The sequence below is a fragment of the Marmota flaviventris genome, chromosome 11 (genome assembly GCF_047511675.1).
Source record: "Marmota flaviventris isolate mMarFla1 chromosome 11, mMarFla1.hap1, whole genome shotgun sequence".
Classification (NCBI taxonomy): domain Eukaryota; kingdom Metazoa; phylum Chordata; class Mammalia; order Rodentia; family Sciuridae; genus Marmota; species Marmota flaviventris.
The window spans coordinates 6232865-6250043 of NC_092508.1; the positions used below are offsets into that span (position 1 = coordinate 6232865).

A 17179-nucleotide genomic window follows, 5' to 3' on the forward strand; every position below is an offset into this window, starting at 1 on the left:
TGTGGCCAGTATGGACTAGAAACGTCTCTGTGGGAGGGACCAGATAGCAACTAACCTATAGGACAAGAGCCTAGAGTGGGGAGCCTAGCCCACGGCCACCTCCTCACATCAGGGCTACCTGGGAAGGGCAGACCCAAGGGACCCAGCACACAAGATAGAGCAGAGGAAGGGAAAGCCCAAGAGAAGCACAACAGGGACACCAAGGAGCACCAAGCAGCGTGCAGCTCTGGCAGGGAGAGTGCCACTGAGCAACGGAAAGAATTGGGGATGGCGGAGAGGGCCCCAGGTGAGCAGGCCGAGTGCGACCTGCTGGAGCCCACACCACAGCAATGGACCCCGTGGACAGTGCTGAGCACTGTGTCACAAGGGCCGCAGCTGCTCCAGAAGCCACTTGTCAAAGAAGAGAAAGTGCCTTGTACAGGTATCTTTAAAAAAAAAAAAAAAAAAAAACAAATTTAAGAGCAAAGTGCAAATCTGCTCTCCGAAATAAAGGAGGCAGTCAAGGAATGTTCTTAGAAATCCAGGTCAGATTTAATGTCTGTGGCTGGCTCTGAAAATCCCTAAGGGTTTCAGGTTTCCATCTATGCAAACCAGGCAGTGTCTGAGAGGGGGCTAAGGGAAATAACCAAAGCCAAGGCAAGAGAAACAGGCTGGGCCCTCGTAGCCGATGCAGATCCAACGCAAAGCCAGAGAAGCTCCAGAGCCTGCACACCAGTGAGGGGGCTCCCTGCAGCGCCGGGCAGAGCCCACCTGTGGATGAGGACCCCGGCCGCCTGCCCAAACTGGTCCATGTGGATGGCCTCCTCCTCAGACAGGATCTCTGGGTGCAGTGAAAAAGATGGTGGGCGGGGCAGCTCACACTTCTGTTTGTCTTCCCAGGACTTCAGGGTGTTCTCAAAGGCCTAGGACACAAGAGGCAGACTTACGCTCTCCACCACGCTCTCAAGTGGGGAGCACACATCTAACCAAGATGAATACTACTAGATGTCAACGGTAACTAGGAAAGAAAGAGGCAATTTTTTTTTTTTACATTGCAAGGGAGGCAATGTCCTAGAAATTACTCTTTGTTAGGTTCATTTTCGTGTCTTAAACAAAAATCCTAGCACAAAACATGAAGCTCTCTGGCTCCTCAAGAGTGCACAGGTAAGCCCACAGGTGAGCCTGGTACCCCTGCCAGAGGGCCCTGCAGGCAGTCATTCTTACCCTATCTCTGGTCAGCGTCTGTGCCCGGTTCTTGTGGATAATCCGAATGTATCCAGGGGGCTGGATCCAGGCCTCTCCATCCACCTGCACAGGTACACCCTCATCCCCCAGGATGGAAATCTTCACGGTGCGACACTGGGCCAATACCACAGGCGTCAGTTGTGTGCTAAGCCATGACCTCCAGAGGCCTCAAGGCACCACTGGGGCCTTCCTGATCCATATGCCTGTACCCCTTCCCCTCAGGATTCCCACCCACCACCACCACCACCGGGGACATAGCTCCAACAGCCAATTGCTTTGCTGTCAGGACCCAAGAGGCTGCTCTCCTCAGCTCTGCTGCCCTACCCACCCCTACAGTCCTCTCCCAGAGACTGATGAGCTTTGGGGATCAGTCAGTGTAGGAGACCCTGGTCTGCTGACATGGGCATCAGGAGCAGGTAGGTGGGGAGCAGGGAAGTCATGGGCCCTGCCAGATGCCAAAACCCCCAGAGAAAAGTCACTGAGTATATGATGATGATGCCCTTTTCCTCTTTCAAGAAAAATGCTGCAAAAACTTCAAAATGTGAACTTTTAAGCAGACTAGGATTGGGGGCAGATGTAACACAAAAGATACTGGCCGACCCCAGTATGGGGTTCAGGCCAGTGAGATTTGTTTTGTTTTTCTATTTTGTGGTGCTGGGGATTGAGCACAGGGCCTTGTGCATGCTAGGCAAGCTCTCCACCACTGAGACACACGCCGGGCGGGCCAGTGGATTTTATAAGCAGCTCCTGCAACACCTCTGCAGAACAAGAGCAGCCCCCAATACCACAGGGAGACAGGCCTTCCCAGCCCATGACCACTGTCAGGATGGAGTCGTGGGAGCCCCAGCCTGTCTCCTGTCCCAGACCAGGCCTCAGATGGAAATACTCCCCAGGGCACCACAGAGACTTGGGCTGTTCCCATGCTCTGCATTACAGCTGCAGGGGTAGGGCAGAGAGTCTGTTCTACCTCAGTGTCTACCTGAATAGGCAGAGTGCTCAGGTAGGATACATGCTTTGGGGTTTTTCGTTTTGAGAATCTAACTGTCAAATATAGCTGGTGGGAAGGATTTTGGCCCAGGAAGCAGTACTGTCCAGAGCCCAGCGAAAAGGCTGCCACAAGGTCCTGGGAAAGCACCCTCTTCTTGTGGGCTCCACCCACTGGAAGCAAACCCAGTGAGTTCTATGCCAAGCCCTGCCTCTGCAAACAGATGTGAACCGCAGGAGGGAGATATGCCCAGCCTTGAGGACCCTGGCCAGTACCTGTGCGATTCGGTGATGCTGCAGCTTAATTACACGAGACACAGCCATCTGCATGCTGCCAAACACAGCGACCACCTCCAGAATCTTATCATCAAACGACGGAGCTGCAAAAGTCTGAAAGGCCGTGTGAGAGCTGACCTCAGCCCCCACCACACACACACACACACACACACACACCCAACTCTGGGGAAGCCCCTCTCATCAGCTGCTGTGCCAGTGAGAGGCAGGCAAGCCTGAACATGCACGAGGTTTCTGCTACCCAGCTGGTAGCCAGCCGCCTGGGTCCCCTTACTAGCTGCCGCTTACTAGCATGAGACCTTGGGCAAGTTATGTAACTCCTCTCTTCCTCAGTTTCCTCATCTGTCAAGTGAGGTCATACTTGCATACTCCTCAAGGGGCTGTTACAAGACTGAACAAGGTAACTTGAGAACACAGGTCCACATGTGTTAGGTTTGCAGTAAGTGCTGGCTGCTTTGTTATTATGTACAAAGAAGACATTTCCTCTGGCTAAAACTGATCAATACCTTCCCTCATTCAGATTTCTTCCCTGGCTCACAGCCCTGTGCAGACCAGGCCCTTGCAGATCCCAGTCTCCTTCCACATACTTGCTGCACACTGCAGCCATGGGACCTTTCTCCACAACCTCCATGTACCTGTCTCCTCTTGCCTCTGAGCCTCCACATACAACACTCCCTCTGCCTGGCACAGCCCTCCTCTTCCCTGTGGCCCACCCAAGTTGGCCATCTCCTCGTCCCCCAGGTCTCGGCCTCCGCTCACCAATCCTACGTACTCAGTCTGCCCTCTAGACAGTAAGCCTGTGGGCAAGGGGCCCTGTCTGGTCCTCCACCACACCTACCCCCAGCACCACCAGATCACGAGAGCACCTTCTGCCCTCTGGCTGTCCCACTCCTCCCTGAGGCTGGCCCCCCCACCCTATACCCAGTACGTACATCATCTTCCTTGGTGCCCCCCCAGAAGTTGGTCCCTCCAGCATAGCTGGGAATGTTGAGGACAGCGATTCCCTGAAGACTAGGGAGGGGGATTGGTCGACCATCACACTGAGCAGCAGAAACATAGGCAGGGAGAAAGAGAAACACTTGGCATGAGCTGGTCTTCCTTCAGCAGCACTCGCACCAGGTGCCGAGGCGGCGCGGCCTGGATGGGCTCCCCTGGGGAGCTCACCACAGTGCAGACAAGGCCAAGAGCTGGGGTGGGGGTGCAGAGGACCCTTCCCACTCACCTCCAGCAAGACCTTCTGCTCCAGGTTCCTGTAGGTTCTGTGCAGCAGCTCCTTGGTGCCCAGGACTCCATACCACATCATGTTCTTGGTCCGACTCCTAGGAATGGAAGCCAAGTCTTGAGGTGGGTCAGGGCTTCCTTCACAGGTAACAGCCTCTGCTATAAAGCCTGGGGGAATGCATCTGGTCACAAACCAGTCAGTCTCAAAAACTGTCTGCAGCAAAAACACCTGAAGACAAGACAAAAGTGCCTGAAGAAATATAGTTACCAGCCAGGCATGTGGCACACGTCTGTGATCCCAGTGGCTCAGGTGGATGAGGCAAAAGGCTCATGAGTTCAAAGCCAACCTCAGCAACTTAGTGAGGCCCTAAGAAACTCAACAAGACCCTGTCTCTAAATGAAATATAAAAAGGGGGACGTGGCTCAGTGTGTTTAAGCACCCGAGTTCAATCCCCAGTATTTAAAAAAAAAAAAAAAAAAGAAATATAATTACCAACAGGGAATTGTGCTAAATAATGACAATTTGTCGAGAAAGTAAATGAACAAAACTCCCCCAAATTTTATAGACTATGACTTTCTTCTGTCTTTGAAATTATACTTGCCGTAGAAAATGTGGAAAATGAGGAAGAGCACAAAGGAGAAAGTAATCTTCACATCCCACACCCCTGCGCCCTCCCTGTGAATGCATGAAGGAGGTGGCAGGAGGCCTGCTGGGGAACACAGCTCCTGGCAAACTTGTGCTACCTGCCTCTATTGCAGTGTCACGGGCTTATTCAATCCCCGCCACACACACACACACCCCATGGCCACTAGTGTTCTCACGTCCAGCCTGCCTGACCTGGCCAGCCCTGGACTGCTGACTGCGTCCTACATCTTTGCTTCTGACAATGAGGCATCCAGTCTCCCATCTTCTCCTTAGCATTCTGAACCATTTAGACCCCGCTGACTCCAGAAAGAGATCACCTGCTATCTGAAAGGAGAGGCCAGAAGGGTGTAGATGACAGGCGGCTCATGAGGCTGCACCCACCTGCACTTCTCCGGGTGCTCGTCACGCTTATTGTTAAAGTCCAGGGAGATCTTCGCATCCAGGCCAATGCCAAAATAGTTGTTCATGACACACTTCTCTGTGTAGCACTCCCTGCAGAGGTGAGCGCTGAGTCAGCTACAACGGCCTGGTGTGGCTGGCTTATCAGACAGACTACCGAGCTCCACACATTTCTTCCTTAGAGCAAAATGAACCCAAACCAGGTTTGCTCCCCCACAACCACCACTATAAGAGCTTTACTGAGATATAATTCACCTGTCATGTACTTACCTATTTAAAAGTATATAATTCAGGGATTTTTAATATATTTTAAATTTTAAAACTACAGAATTTTAAAACCATTTCTACAATTTTAGAACATGTCATCACCTCAATAGAAAGGTCACATCCTAAACTAACAGCTCCCAACTCCCCATCCTGCTCAGCCCCTCAAAGCCACTCATCTGCTGTCTAGATGGTTGTGCCTATCCTAACAACTCCATACAAATGAAATCCTAAAACATGTGGCCCACCAGGTGCGGTGGCACACGAGGCTGAGGCAGGAGGATTGTGAGTTCAAAGCCAGCCTCAGCAACAGTGAGGCGCTAAGCAACTCAGTGAGGCCCTGTCTCTAAATACAAAATAAGGCCGGGGGTGTGGCTCAGTGGTTCAGTGCCCCTGAGTTCAATCCCCAGCACCCAAAACAAAACATCTACTGAAAAATGATATTCCACTGTGTGGATATTCTAGTTTACTTCTTCATTAGCTGATGCACATCTGAGTCATTCCACTTTCTGGTTATTATTTGTGGATATTTGTATACGAGCTAGGCATGGGCATATGCCAGTTCCCCGGGTATATGCTCAACGGCAGAGCTGCTAGTCATCTGGCGACTCAGTTCACCCTTCTGAGGAGCTGCCCACCTTTTCTACTATAAGGCTCTCTGCCTCCGTGATGGAGGCATCACGGAGATCTTTCATGGCACCTAAACTCACACCTCTGAATCCCAGGCTCAAAATGCTTTCCCAACACCCTTAGACCTGTTAAAGCAGTTTCCAAATCAAAAAGGAACTCAACTTCAAAATGTCTGTGCCAGCCCAGAGCCACAAAGCCTCCTCCCAGAGTCCTGCTGTGAGACTCATCTCCTTTAGCCCCTCACCCAACCAGCCGGAGGCCCTGGTCTGTGCTCACCCGACTGCTGGCATGGCTGAGCTCCTCTACAGCCGTGGTCACCTAGGGTTCCCAACCAGGACAGGAGGTGAAAAGAGGAACACCTGTCCCTCCACAATGAAAAGACAGCATGGAGGATGCAGTGCGGGGAGCATGGCAGGAGACCCCACATAACTCACTGTGGAGAGGACACCTGGGAACACTGCGAGGACCAAAATTCTGATAGTTTAGCTTAACACTTTTTGTAGCCTGATCTGAAAACTAGTCACGACCTATAAGTATTTTGAGGACACATCTAATTCAAGTGCCTAACAGCTGGCTGAGAGCAAAGCTCGGGAACAAAACCATCTTCTAAGTTGAAGACCACGTGGCTAACAGTATCCATAGGTCCTGGGGAAAAAAGAGAACTAATCCAGAAAAAAGGCATGTGGACAAGAGAAGGAGGGTCCCAGTTGGCAGCTGCCGATAAAGGGAGATGATGGGCTCCTGTTGCAGGCAGAACTGTGGTGGCCAAGCTGGTGGCCTCCACAGTTTGGGGTGGGGGGAAGGCAGACAGCACAGCTGTGTGTCCCCTTATACACAGAGCCAGGATTCCATGATACCAGACGAGGTTCAAGGCACTGAGGGCACAGCTCCCAGAGGGAATGTAGTCTGAGCCTTCAGTCGCGGCCTGAAGGCACAGAGCAGCAGCAGGAATGGAGCACAAGGCTACTGCTAATGCCTGGAGTCTAAAGGCTACCCTCCCAAACCCACGGAGCTTCTAAAACATGCCAGACACTATCAGTTGACAACCTGTGACCAAACATCACCAGCACCCAGCCACCCAGAGCCTGCCATCAGCAACAAGAAAGATAAGCTGGAAGTCTTCATCAGTTTGTAAAACACCATCCATCTCTTCACTGGTCTCTACTGAACAAAAGGCTCCATTCTGCTGCTCTGCAGATGTGCTCTCTGCCTCAGAACCTGGGCACAGCAAGAAGGCCACGTCCCCACAGGGCAGCAGCCCAATATTCTTCAATATTCGTCTCCTCAGTCTGTGTCACTGAGCAGGAAAGCAGGCAGGTGGGGCAGCAGGACAGGAGGGAGAAGCATGTGGGAGAAAAGACGTGACAGTGGGGCAGTAGATACCCAAGCGTGACAACTGAGGCAACCAGGGGGACGAGCACTGAGTCAGCCTCCAGTAGGACTGGGTGGGCCAGCAAAAGCCCTGGAAGGCCACCAGCGAGTAGTGGAGTGCCTGGTCCCTTCTATCAAAGGGCTGAGAAAGAACCAGGGGAGGCCCTGCCCTCCGCCACCCTCAGCTATCAGTTTCTAGGTTATCCTCATTAGCTACAGCAACCGAAGGCCCAGCCAGTCAACTATTAATTTCTCTAGTTAATTCTGAAATCATGTTCCAACGCGTTAACAAGATGCTGTGGTGCACCTCATACTCACAAGTTTTCGGGTTCAGCATTAAAGGGGTCAGCGTTAATTAATAAGCGACTGATGACAGAGCCCCCAGGCAAGGAACCAGACATCCCAGCCCGAACACCTACAAGGGAGAGAGAAAGAGTGCTGGCCAGAAGCTGCAGACAAGAGCAACGTAGGTCTTTGCTGCATCGCAGATACAAGTTCTGCAGAACATTAATATAATTAAACAAGTCGAAACAATGAAAGGACGTCCAAACCTTGACAATTCACAGGTCAAAAATCACCATCATCATCCAATGTTTATCATGCAAAAATGGACCTGTAGGGCCACAGACACCAACATCTATGAGACCCCTAAAGAATGTCTTCCTGGGGGTTGGAGGCAGCTCAGTAGTAGGAGCTACTTGGGCAGTTATTTGGGTTCAGCCTGCCCTTTATTAAAAAGGGCATTTTTCATAGTCATATAAATTTTAAAGTTCTGTGCCTATCTTTTCATGGACCTACAAGCTCTCTGTGGCCAGTGATGCCATCTTATTCCTTCTGACAGACCCAGTACCCAGCAAAGTGACGAGTCCAAGCCATTGGTAGCAAACACCTCCTAGCTAGTTGCCCCCAGCACACCAGCCCAGGTAGGTGGAGGTGACAGCACTCACTTGGGAACAGGATCTTGGTGTTCAGTGCAGGCAGGCCATCTCGGCTTCCTGCCTGGGGAGGAAGAGAGGCAGAGTTGCCCAAGGACAGACCTCCTTTGCTCATTAGCTTCTCACATGGGGATCTGGATGCTGTAAAATAATACAGAACACCCTCAGACTGTCCGAAATGGAATGCAGCTGAAATCCTAGGGGGCATGGGTGGAAGGACCGGTGTGAGGGCTGTGGGAGGAAAGAGAGCTACAAATCACCAGTTGGGCCAGCAGGAAAAGTACAAGACAAAGAAAGAAGTCCCTGAGTGAAGACTCGCACAGCATGCCAAGGGCCTGGGTTGTCTTGAAGGCAGCAGAGGTGGTGGATGGCAACACAGGCATGGGCTGGCCCAGCCATGGTCTGAAGGCGCAGTCCGCACCCAGGCAGAGTGGAGTATTAACGACCAATGCTCTCGGCACTGACTCTGGGCAGGCCCCTCAGTGCCTGGCCAGCTGAGGGGCAGTGGGGCTCCCCAACAGGAGGAGCCTGTGCCAGGGTCTGTTCCACGAGGGGCAAGGATCCATCCCTGCCAGACACAGTCCTGTCTGAGTATCGCTGTGGGACACTGTCAGGAAGTGTCAGGAAGGCTGGGCAGATACCAGCCACTCCCAAGGAGGGCAGGGCCTTTCCTTGTGTAGGGAACCTCCCCAGGCCCTGCAGGTTCTACCAGTATCCTCCAGAAAAGCCACATGTCAGGATCACACACACAGACGGCGCACACATGGGCCATGGTCATGAGAGTCAAATGGCTAAAGCAATTAGGAGAAAGGCCCCTAGAGCTCCCTTCAGCAAGCTTGTGAATGCAACCAAAACCAAAGCCTGCCTGCAGCAGAGACATACCTTTGCGGTGGCTTCTCCCTTTGAGGACCCCGCAGCTCTCACTGTGGGATAGCGGTGGGCATACTCTGCCATCTGTCCTTGAGTCCTTCTTCTCTTCTGCCTCCGGGAGGCCCAGCATGAAGCCCTCCTGCTCCTGGGTCTGGGCATTCTGTTCATCAACAGCTAGGCAGGGAGACAGCACTGCCACTGAGCACATATGACAGCAGCAGCCGTGCCAAGATAGCTACAGGTGCAGGGTCCAAGCTTCCCCTCTCAGATGTCCTCTGACAGTCAGACCCTGGCACCCCACCACACCTCACCTTTTGCCTGGTCCCAAGCACAGTCAGTTCAGCGGCACCTGGACATTGTGCTGACTGGCTGGGGAGAAGGACCCTGAGGCTGGAGACCACAGAGGGGAAAGTGACCTAGCAGAGGAACCCCCTGGATGTCATCCAGGAGGGCAGGCAGGCATAGGCACACCAATCCATGACTATGGTCTGCTCAGAATGGACACGGGGAGGGCCAGGAAGGGGGGTGAAGCGAGGGGCGACAGTGTGGACTAGCTTCTGAGAGTGCTGAGGCAGGCAAGGGCAAGCTAGCCTGCTGAAGGGGCGTGGGTGTAGATGAGGGTAGACGAGTGTGTGGGCCAGTGTTTATCCCAATGTGTCCATCCTGGTCATCACCCACTCAAGGAACTCAGGTACACCCAGTGTGTGTCTGAAGACAGCCATCCAGCCACCAAGAGGCCCAATACCTTTCTCTGTGTGTTCTATGATCTGGCGAATCGCTTTCTTCAGGCTGTTGGCTCTCAGCATGAGCTGCTCTCGAGGCCGGAAGATCTGTGGCCGGGCAGGACATGCCGAGCCCACCAGGCGGTCCCCAGTGGAGCCACAGACACTGCCCGATCCATCCCCATCTTCAGCCTCCTCAGCAATGGTAGGGGGTGGGTTGGGCAAAGAGGACGAGGCCTGGGACTCATCATCCAAGGTCTTCAGGAGAGAGTCCAACTTCTCCTTCAGGACAGAGCACTAGACAGGATGGACTGGCATGGAATGCATGCTCCTCATGTCTGGATGCCCCTCCCACCCTGCACCCAGGAACAGACCTTCTTGGCCATGACCTCTGACTCCTCTGAGCTCTCAGTTGTCTTCTCGTAGGCCCTGCCCACCCGGGCCACAAAGTCCTTCACTGTCTCGCAAAGCACTCTGGGGGACAAGGGGAGGTAGAAAAGCGGCTGGGTTGAAACTCTGGGTGCCACCTTGGTTGAGGCCCTGCCTCCCCAAGGCCAAGTACTCACTTGGCTGATGAGATGACCACCGAGTGCTGATCTGAGGTCAGGATTTTAGAAAGATGGGCTGCAACTGAGTCTTCATAGAAGAGAATCTGCTGTACCTGCAATCACCCCAAAACAGGGATCTGTCAGTCTCCATGATCAACTGACTGGGCACTCTATCCATGACTCTGGGTCACAGGGATCTTCTACTTCCCCGGTAGCAAAGTCTGGAAAGGAGATGCCCTCTACCTGCCTCAGCCTGCTACAGCCTCAACTCACTTCAAATGCTAGTCTGAGCTGACCAGTATTCTGTAAGAGACTTCAGAAGATTCATCAAGCAGTAGACAGACTGAAAGCCAGTTCCAAACAAAAACGAATCTGTCCAAATAGGCAGGCTCTCCTGCTACTTTAGTCTGAAATCTAAACCTGGCCTGTGCAGGGTCCTTCGTCTGTTACCCGCTCTGTCTGCGGTGACCCCACTGATAGTGGCCCCTGGTTTGGGTTCCATTCAGAGAGATGCCATGTTTTCTATGTGGTGTGAATTCCATCCTCTTCACCACTAGCGTTTGCCAGTGACACAGGAATGCCACCCTGTATTGTGGCTGCTCCCCTGGCCCTGCCCCCGAGCCAGCAAGCTTCACTGCTAGCCAGGCAAATCACTCTGTGAGTGTGAAGACATGCCAAGCAGGCCCGGATACTCTGGCCAGCAGCACTGTTCGTCAACTGTGCCCTGACCGCCTGGAGAAGATCATCTCTTTCTACAGCCCTTGGCACTCTCGGCTGGCACACTACCAGGCAGAGTCCTTCTCACACTCAGCTGGCAGAGCTTGCCCTGTGGGATAAGCACAGCTGTGTGCCCAGCACTGCATCAGTGCAGGACATAAACCAAAGAAGTCAAAGTCTATGTCCTCAGGGAACTTAAAGCTAAATCACAACTATAACATCCACCGAGCAAAAAGAACTCCGTGCTGAACCAAGGTAGACAAACTAAGGGCGGCTACAGACACCCAGAGAGAGGAGGAGTGGGACAGGGGCAGAGGCCCCGTGGCTGCTAGGAACAAGGCAGCAAAGGGAACTGGGCAGTCCAGGCTGGGGGACAGCTGTGACAAGAGAGGGAACCAGTATAGATGGTGCATGGGGTGCTAAGGAGCTGACAGAATGCACCAGAGAGCAGGAAGGCACAGGACAAGGTCACTGGGATAACCCAGGAAACCTTTACACAGTCATGAAGCCCAAGAGTTAGAACCCAGCCAGCCTGCTGTTCAGCTGTGACAGACCCAGCATGAGAGGGGCAAAGGAGACATTTCAAAATGCTGACCGTATGTTAAGACCGTGAGGTGGGGTTTAAAGAGTGATGGCAGGCTGGGTGGAGCTCAACGGTAAAGCACTTACCTAGCATGTATGGGGACCTAGGTTCTATCCCTACCCTGCCCCCCAAAAAAGAGCTGGTGGCAATACCTCGGAATCCTCACTGAAGTCTTCGGTGACAGTGGAGGAAGAGGCCTGCCGAGGGAGTTTGGTCTCGTGCGCCATGACGCTCCACCTGTACAGGCACAAGTTCAGCTCAACCAGGCACCTGCCAGCACCCAGAGACATGCAACTGCCCATGACAGACCCTGTGCTCCCCCCAATTCCACAGCCTGTCCCTTGATCTCCGTCCTATTTCTGACCTCACTTTTAAGCCCTCTATCTTGACTCCGCATCTGAACTTCATCTGCCTGAGAACAAACATCTCCTCTCCCCAACCAACAGGGCACTACAGCTCCACAGAAAGAAATGAAAGGTCTTCCATAAAAGCCGCCCTTGAGATAAGGTGCTGCTGCTGGGAGAAATGGACTTTCCCTCCTTCAGATAGCTACAAACTGCTCAGCTAGCAGCCAGCCTGCCCAATGAGGATGAGTACTTCCTACCAGGAAGGCCGTCCAGATCTCTAGGGTCCTGGAACATTTTCATTGACACCAAAGACCACGGCATGTGGGCAGTGGGGTACCATCCATCTAACTAGAAGCAACCCACCCAAAGAAGCCAGAATATCTTTTAAGCCCTACAGGACACTTGCCCAAAATGTGCTCTTCTGGGAAACGAACACAGGAAAATGGAACTGCTCAAATACACGCCTAGCAGTACTTTGCCAGTGGTCACAGACCCTCAGCCAAGACAGCTGAAGACTAGAGGCAGCTTCTCGGACACCATGACAGACCTAAGTATGGCCTCTTAAGGAGAACTCACCATTTGGGACGTGCTTCTTAACCTGTGTTGTTTGTTTCTATCCTTTGAATAATATCTAACCAAAACTATCAGGAAAAGAATATATGCTCAAGTCAAACATACAAATAACATCAGAGGTGCACAGACCCCAGGACAGGATTCATGCTCAAGTGCCTGCTTCTCAGAATAGCTTCAGCCCACACAGCACTGGTGCATTCCACTCACCTGTCCAACATCTTAGTGCTGGCCCTCTCCAGCTTCGCCAAGATCTGCGGAAGCTGGGTATCATCGTCACAGGCTGAGCCCCAACCAAGCACTCGGGCCAGATCATTTCCTGTCCCCAGGGGTAACACTCCCAGCTGACACTGACCGGAAACAGAAGAGAGAAACTTATTAACAAAATCCATCTTCCTCCCATGCATCTCCTCTCAACAAAATCTACTGCCCTCCCTGAGCCCTACAGTTTTGGCCACATGAAGTATGGGAAAGATCTGACTGAAGCGTGAGGCCTGCACCTTCTCAGCAGAGGCCACTTGGAGAAAACAGATGGTCATTAGGATCCAAGAGCAGGTGCCAGTGTCGACTCTGGCCATTGCCATATCTTGACAATAAACCCTACAGGGCCTCAGTTTGCACAGTCCCTTCATTCCCAGTTGCACTGCTGGGACTGCATCCCAGGGGCTGGTCGGTCCCCACCAGTCACTCCAACTACTACAGCACTTTACTCACCAAACTTACTTTCTAAAACATCGCTAATATCATTCCCTCAGCCCTAAAACCATCTCCAGTGGCTTTTAAGTCCAGAACCACCCAAAGTGGACACTCCGGACCCAGCCTAAGACTGTACACGCCATCCCCCAAAGCTCTGGCCCACACCTGGCATTCCCCTCCCAGAGCCTCACCAAAGCCCCTCTGTGCCAAGTCAGTACTTAAAAGGCCCCCAAAATGCTGGCTGCCCCATACTTCTCTGTCAACACAGTGACCAGCCAGAGTCATCAGAGCCTGGGGTACAAATCCTAAATCCAGGAACACAGCCTGCTCCCCAAAGCACTGCACAGTCCCTGTTCTCCTGACACCCAGTGTCTGTGCATGGGGCCCTGCTGGCATGCAGGGACAGCAGCAGAAAAGAGCACCAAGAGCACAGTGTGGATATGCAGGAGGTGGGAAAGAACACGTGAGGACACACAGGTGGAAAGAACTGGGTGCTGAAGGAGTCTAAGAGGGGCTGGTGCCTCAGTGAGGCCTCCTGGAGCCCCACAGGAAAAGACAGGCAGCACGAACACAGGCAGTGTTCCAGGAGATGAGGTGACACGCCTGAGAAGTGCAAGTCAGAGCACAACACAGAGAAGATGGTGAGGGAAGAGGGGTAGAAAAGCTAGGCAGATCCAATCAAGGGCCTGGGTGAACTCTGCTATTGTGCTGGACCCTGCCCATCACCGAAGCTGATGAGGGACACATGCATACAACCACCCAGGGAGGGTGGCCCAGATGAGCTATTCCCAGATGGAGGCAAGGGCTCAGCAGGGACCCAGCTGCATATACAAGTGGCCTAGACCAGGGGGAAGACAGCAGGGCTGGGAATGGTGAGGTGGCAGGACTACACCCATCGGGTGTCTAGAAAACAGGGAGGGAAAGGGACCAAAGAATAAGGAAAGACTCTCAAACTTCTGCTTGAACACCCAGATGGACAGTGTTTTCAGACTCCAAGGAAAGGTACATGGGTAGGGTGGGGGCCAAGCAATAACTTGGGACTGGAAACGTACAGCACCAAGACATCCAGAGGGGCCCAGAGCAACTCAAGGGTAGACAAAACTCCTTCAAGCGACTGAGTCTTCCTCTGAAGAAGAGTGTGGAGAATAAGGAGAAGTCCCACAGGGCTCTGGAGACACAGCATATAAAGGGTGCCAGGAGGAGAAGAAAGGGTGTGAAGAAAGCCAGGGTGTGGGGTCCAAAGAAACCACAGCAAGAGAACATCAAAGGCCACAGAGAAATCAGAGGAGGTGAGTGTTCACAGAACTGGGCTGAAGAGATGAAAATAACCCTCAAGGTTTCACTCTTCCTAACTAGCAACAGAAAATTCATCCATAATCCACAAATCCACAAAACTAAGTGGACTACTCCAGTCTTGCCACTAGGAGGAGCTGTGTCTCTTTCCTGAGCAACAGTCCTGCTTGGTGGTGCACTGCATGGTTAAGACCCTCATCACTGCCAAAAACATACACTGGCAAAGACAGCCTCTCTTAACAAGTGGTGCTGGGAAAACTTGTCATCCTTGTGTAAAAGAATGACACTTGACCCTTATTTCTCACCCTGCACAAAAACAACTCAAAATGGTTCCAAGTCCTCAGAATTAGAACAGAAACTGCACAACTCCTAGAAGAAATCGTAGGGTCAACACTCCAGCATATGGACACATGCAATGACTTTCTCAACAGGACCCCCAAAGCTCAACAAATTATGCCCAGAGTTAATAAGTGACATGGTATCAAGTTAAAGCCTCTGCACAGCAAAGGAAACAATTAGGAAGTAAAGAGAGAGCCCAGAGGAGAAAATCACTGCTAGCTACTCTTCTGACAGAGTATTAATGTCCAGAATATATAAAGAACTTAAAAAAAAAAAGAAAGAAAGAAAATGCAACTAATAAATAGACAAATGAACTCCAACACTTTTCAAAAGAAAAAAATAAAATGACCAACAAATGTATGAAAAAACTGTTCAACATCATCAGCAATTAGGAAAGTGCAAATCAAAATTATGCTAAGATTTCATGTCATACCAGTCACAATGGCAGTCATCAAGAATTCAAATAATAATAAATGCTGGAGAGGACATGGAGAAAAAGAAACACTTTACACTGAGACAATAAATCAGTACAACTGCTATGGAAATCAGTATGGAGGTTCCTCAAAAGACAAATCAGGGAACTACCATATGATCCAGCCATGTCACTCTGCAGTATTTATCCTAAAGAATTAAAGTCATCTTACAAGAGTGACACATGTATATCCATGTTTACAGCAGCACAGCTCACAATGGCCAAACTATGGAACCAGTCTAAGTGTCCACCAACAGATAAATGGATAAAGAAAATGTGGTAAATATACACAATGGAGTTTTATTCAGCCATAAAGAAAAATGAAATTATGTCGTTTGCAGGAAAATGGATTTGGGAACATTGTGTTAAGCAAAATAAGTCAAACTCAGAAGGACAAGGGTCACATGTTTTTCTCTCTCATGTAAAAGCTAGAAAGGAAGGAGGAAAGAAAGGTGAGGGCAAGGGAGATCAGTACAGAAGAGGAAAGGGACCATGGGTAGGAGGAGGGGAAGAAGGAGGGAAGTGCCGAGGAATAGTATTAGCCAAATCATATTATTACATTGTGTGCATATATGAATATGTAGTAACAAATATCACAATTATGTACATCTATAATGCACCAATAAAAATTAAAGACAAAAAAAGACCCTACTCACTCCATCGTGGAGTTAAGTACTAACAACACCCACCCATAAGTACCACTGAGCCAGTGGAGCTGGGTGGAGAATGCAAAAATCACTAGAAAATGCAATAAACTCACATGAAAGATTTAAAAATTTTAAGTTTATTTTTATTTATAATTTTGAGACAGGTTTCTTGCTAAGTTTCTGGGGCTGGCCTTGAACTTGCAATCCTACTGCCTCAGTCTCACAAGTCTCTTGGGATTTTCGCACCACCATGACCATTTTAAAGGGCAATATAAACATGGTATAAGACAATATCAATGACTGTTTGCATAACCTTGGAGTATGGACAAGTGTCTCAATATGACAAATGACAAAAATCATGAAGACCAAAACAATATTTTAATAAAATTACAAATGACCAATGGGGGGGGGGGGGGATCTACAAAGACAGACATAAGAGTTAATAAAACAATTACCCTTAGACATCAATTTAAAAAAATAAAATGAACACCTCAAGAGAAAATGAGGAAAAGCATAATTTGAATCACAAACAGGTGATTCGTTTAAAACTTCATAGTCAATTGAGACAAGGCTTGACTCGAAGAAATAAAAATAAGATTCTTATTTTACTCTGATGGGCAAAACTTGAAAAGAAGCCATTTGGGCACACCATGAGAAAGTACAGACTCATGCCATACCAGGAAGGTGAGCAGGCACAGTCCTAGTGGAGTGGAGTCAGTTAGTACATACCAATTTTTAAACTCAGAGGAAGCACTTGGGAAGCACATACGGCTTCGCCAGCCTTGTTGCTAAGAAATCTCAGCTCCACTGATGCAAGCCATGAGCTAAGCTCGGGCTCCAGCTCCATCCAGGGGAAGCTACACAGAGCTGCTGGCTAGAGCTGAGCCTGAAATGCCTGCTACAATGACTCTAGGTGTGCAGTGAGAAGCTAGTGGGAAAATAGCAGCATCCATTTACAATGCAACTGTGTTCACATCTTGCTCTACGTATTGATACAAGTCAAAAAGGCAGTGACAGCAATGTTAGCAGTGGCTAACTACCAGGGGAGAGGCATGGCTGGGAGTGAAAATCCAACAACACAGTCACCATTTTCTTAATGTGCAATCAGAAAAGTGTATTTTCATCTCTATACAAAAACCTAAGTTCAGTTGAGAGGTTGAATGTATACTTCCTCCCCACCTCCAGAGCCAGAGGCATCAAATCATACCAGCACCCAGTGAAGAGCCTGGGGGGACAGGGGACAACAGCCTCCAGACCCTCCCCCAACTGGGACAGTTCTTCATGCCCCAGGCTCTGACTTGCTCTCCCTTCTCCTCTCTCTGGCCACAATCTGCATGACCTTCCAAACCTCTGCTATTCCCTGCCAGAGAGCAGGTGCCTCTAATGCACAGAGCTGAAACAGCAGGC

At 50.7% G+C, this 17179-nt stretch overlaps 1 protein-coding gene across 4 annotated transcripts in view; it reads right to left on the reverse strand.

The window, feature by feature from the left end:
- The window catches only part of Dgkd (diacylglycerol kinase delta), a 97613-nt gene that overhangs the window by 9557 nt on the left and 70877 nt on the right, over positions 1-17179 (reverse strand). For all 4 annotated transcript variants that reach the window (XM_027942036.2, XM_027942038.3, XM_071619533.1 and 1 more), the window contains exons 11-24: positions 12536-12675; positions 11561-11645; positions 10127-10221; positions 9935-10034; positions 9584-9857; positions 8851-9012; positions 7981-8109; positions 7352-7448; positions 4751-4861; positions 3725-3821; positions 3435-3542; positions 2485-2598; positions 1204-1338; positions 751-902 (exon numbers count right to left, since the gene is read on the reverse strand). In XM_027942036.2, the coding sequence (XP_027797837.1) occupies positions 751-902; positions 1204-1338; positions 2485-2598; positions 3435-3542; positions 3725-3821; positions 4751-4861; positions 7352-7448; positions 7981-8109; positions 8851-9012; positions 9584-9857; positions 9935-10034; positions 10127-10221; positions 11561-11645; positions 12536-12675 (1799 nt within the window). The remainder of the gene's footprint in view (positions 1-750; positions 903-1203; positions 1339-2484; positions 2599-3434; positions 3543-3724; positions 3822-4750; positions 4862-7351; positions 7449-7980; positions 8110-8850; positions 9013-9583; positions 9858-9934; positions 10035-10126; positions 10222-11560; positions 11646-12535; positions 12676-17179) is intronic.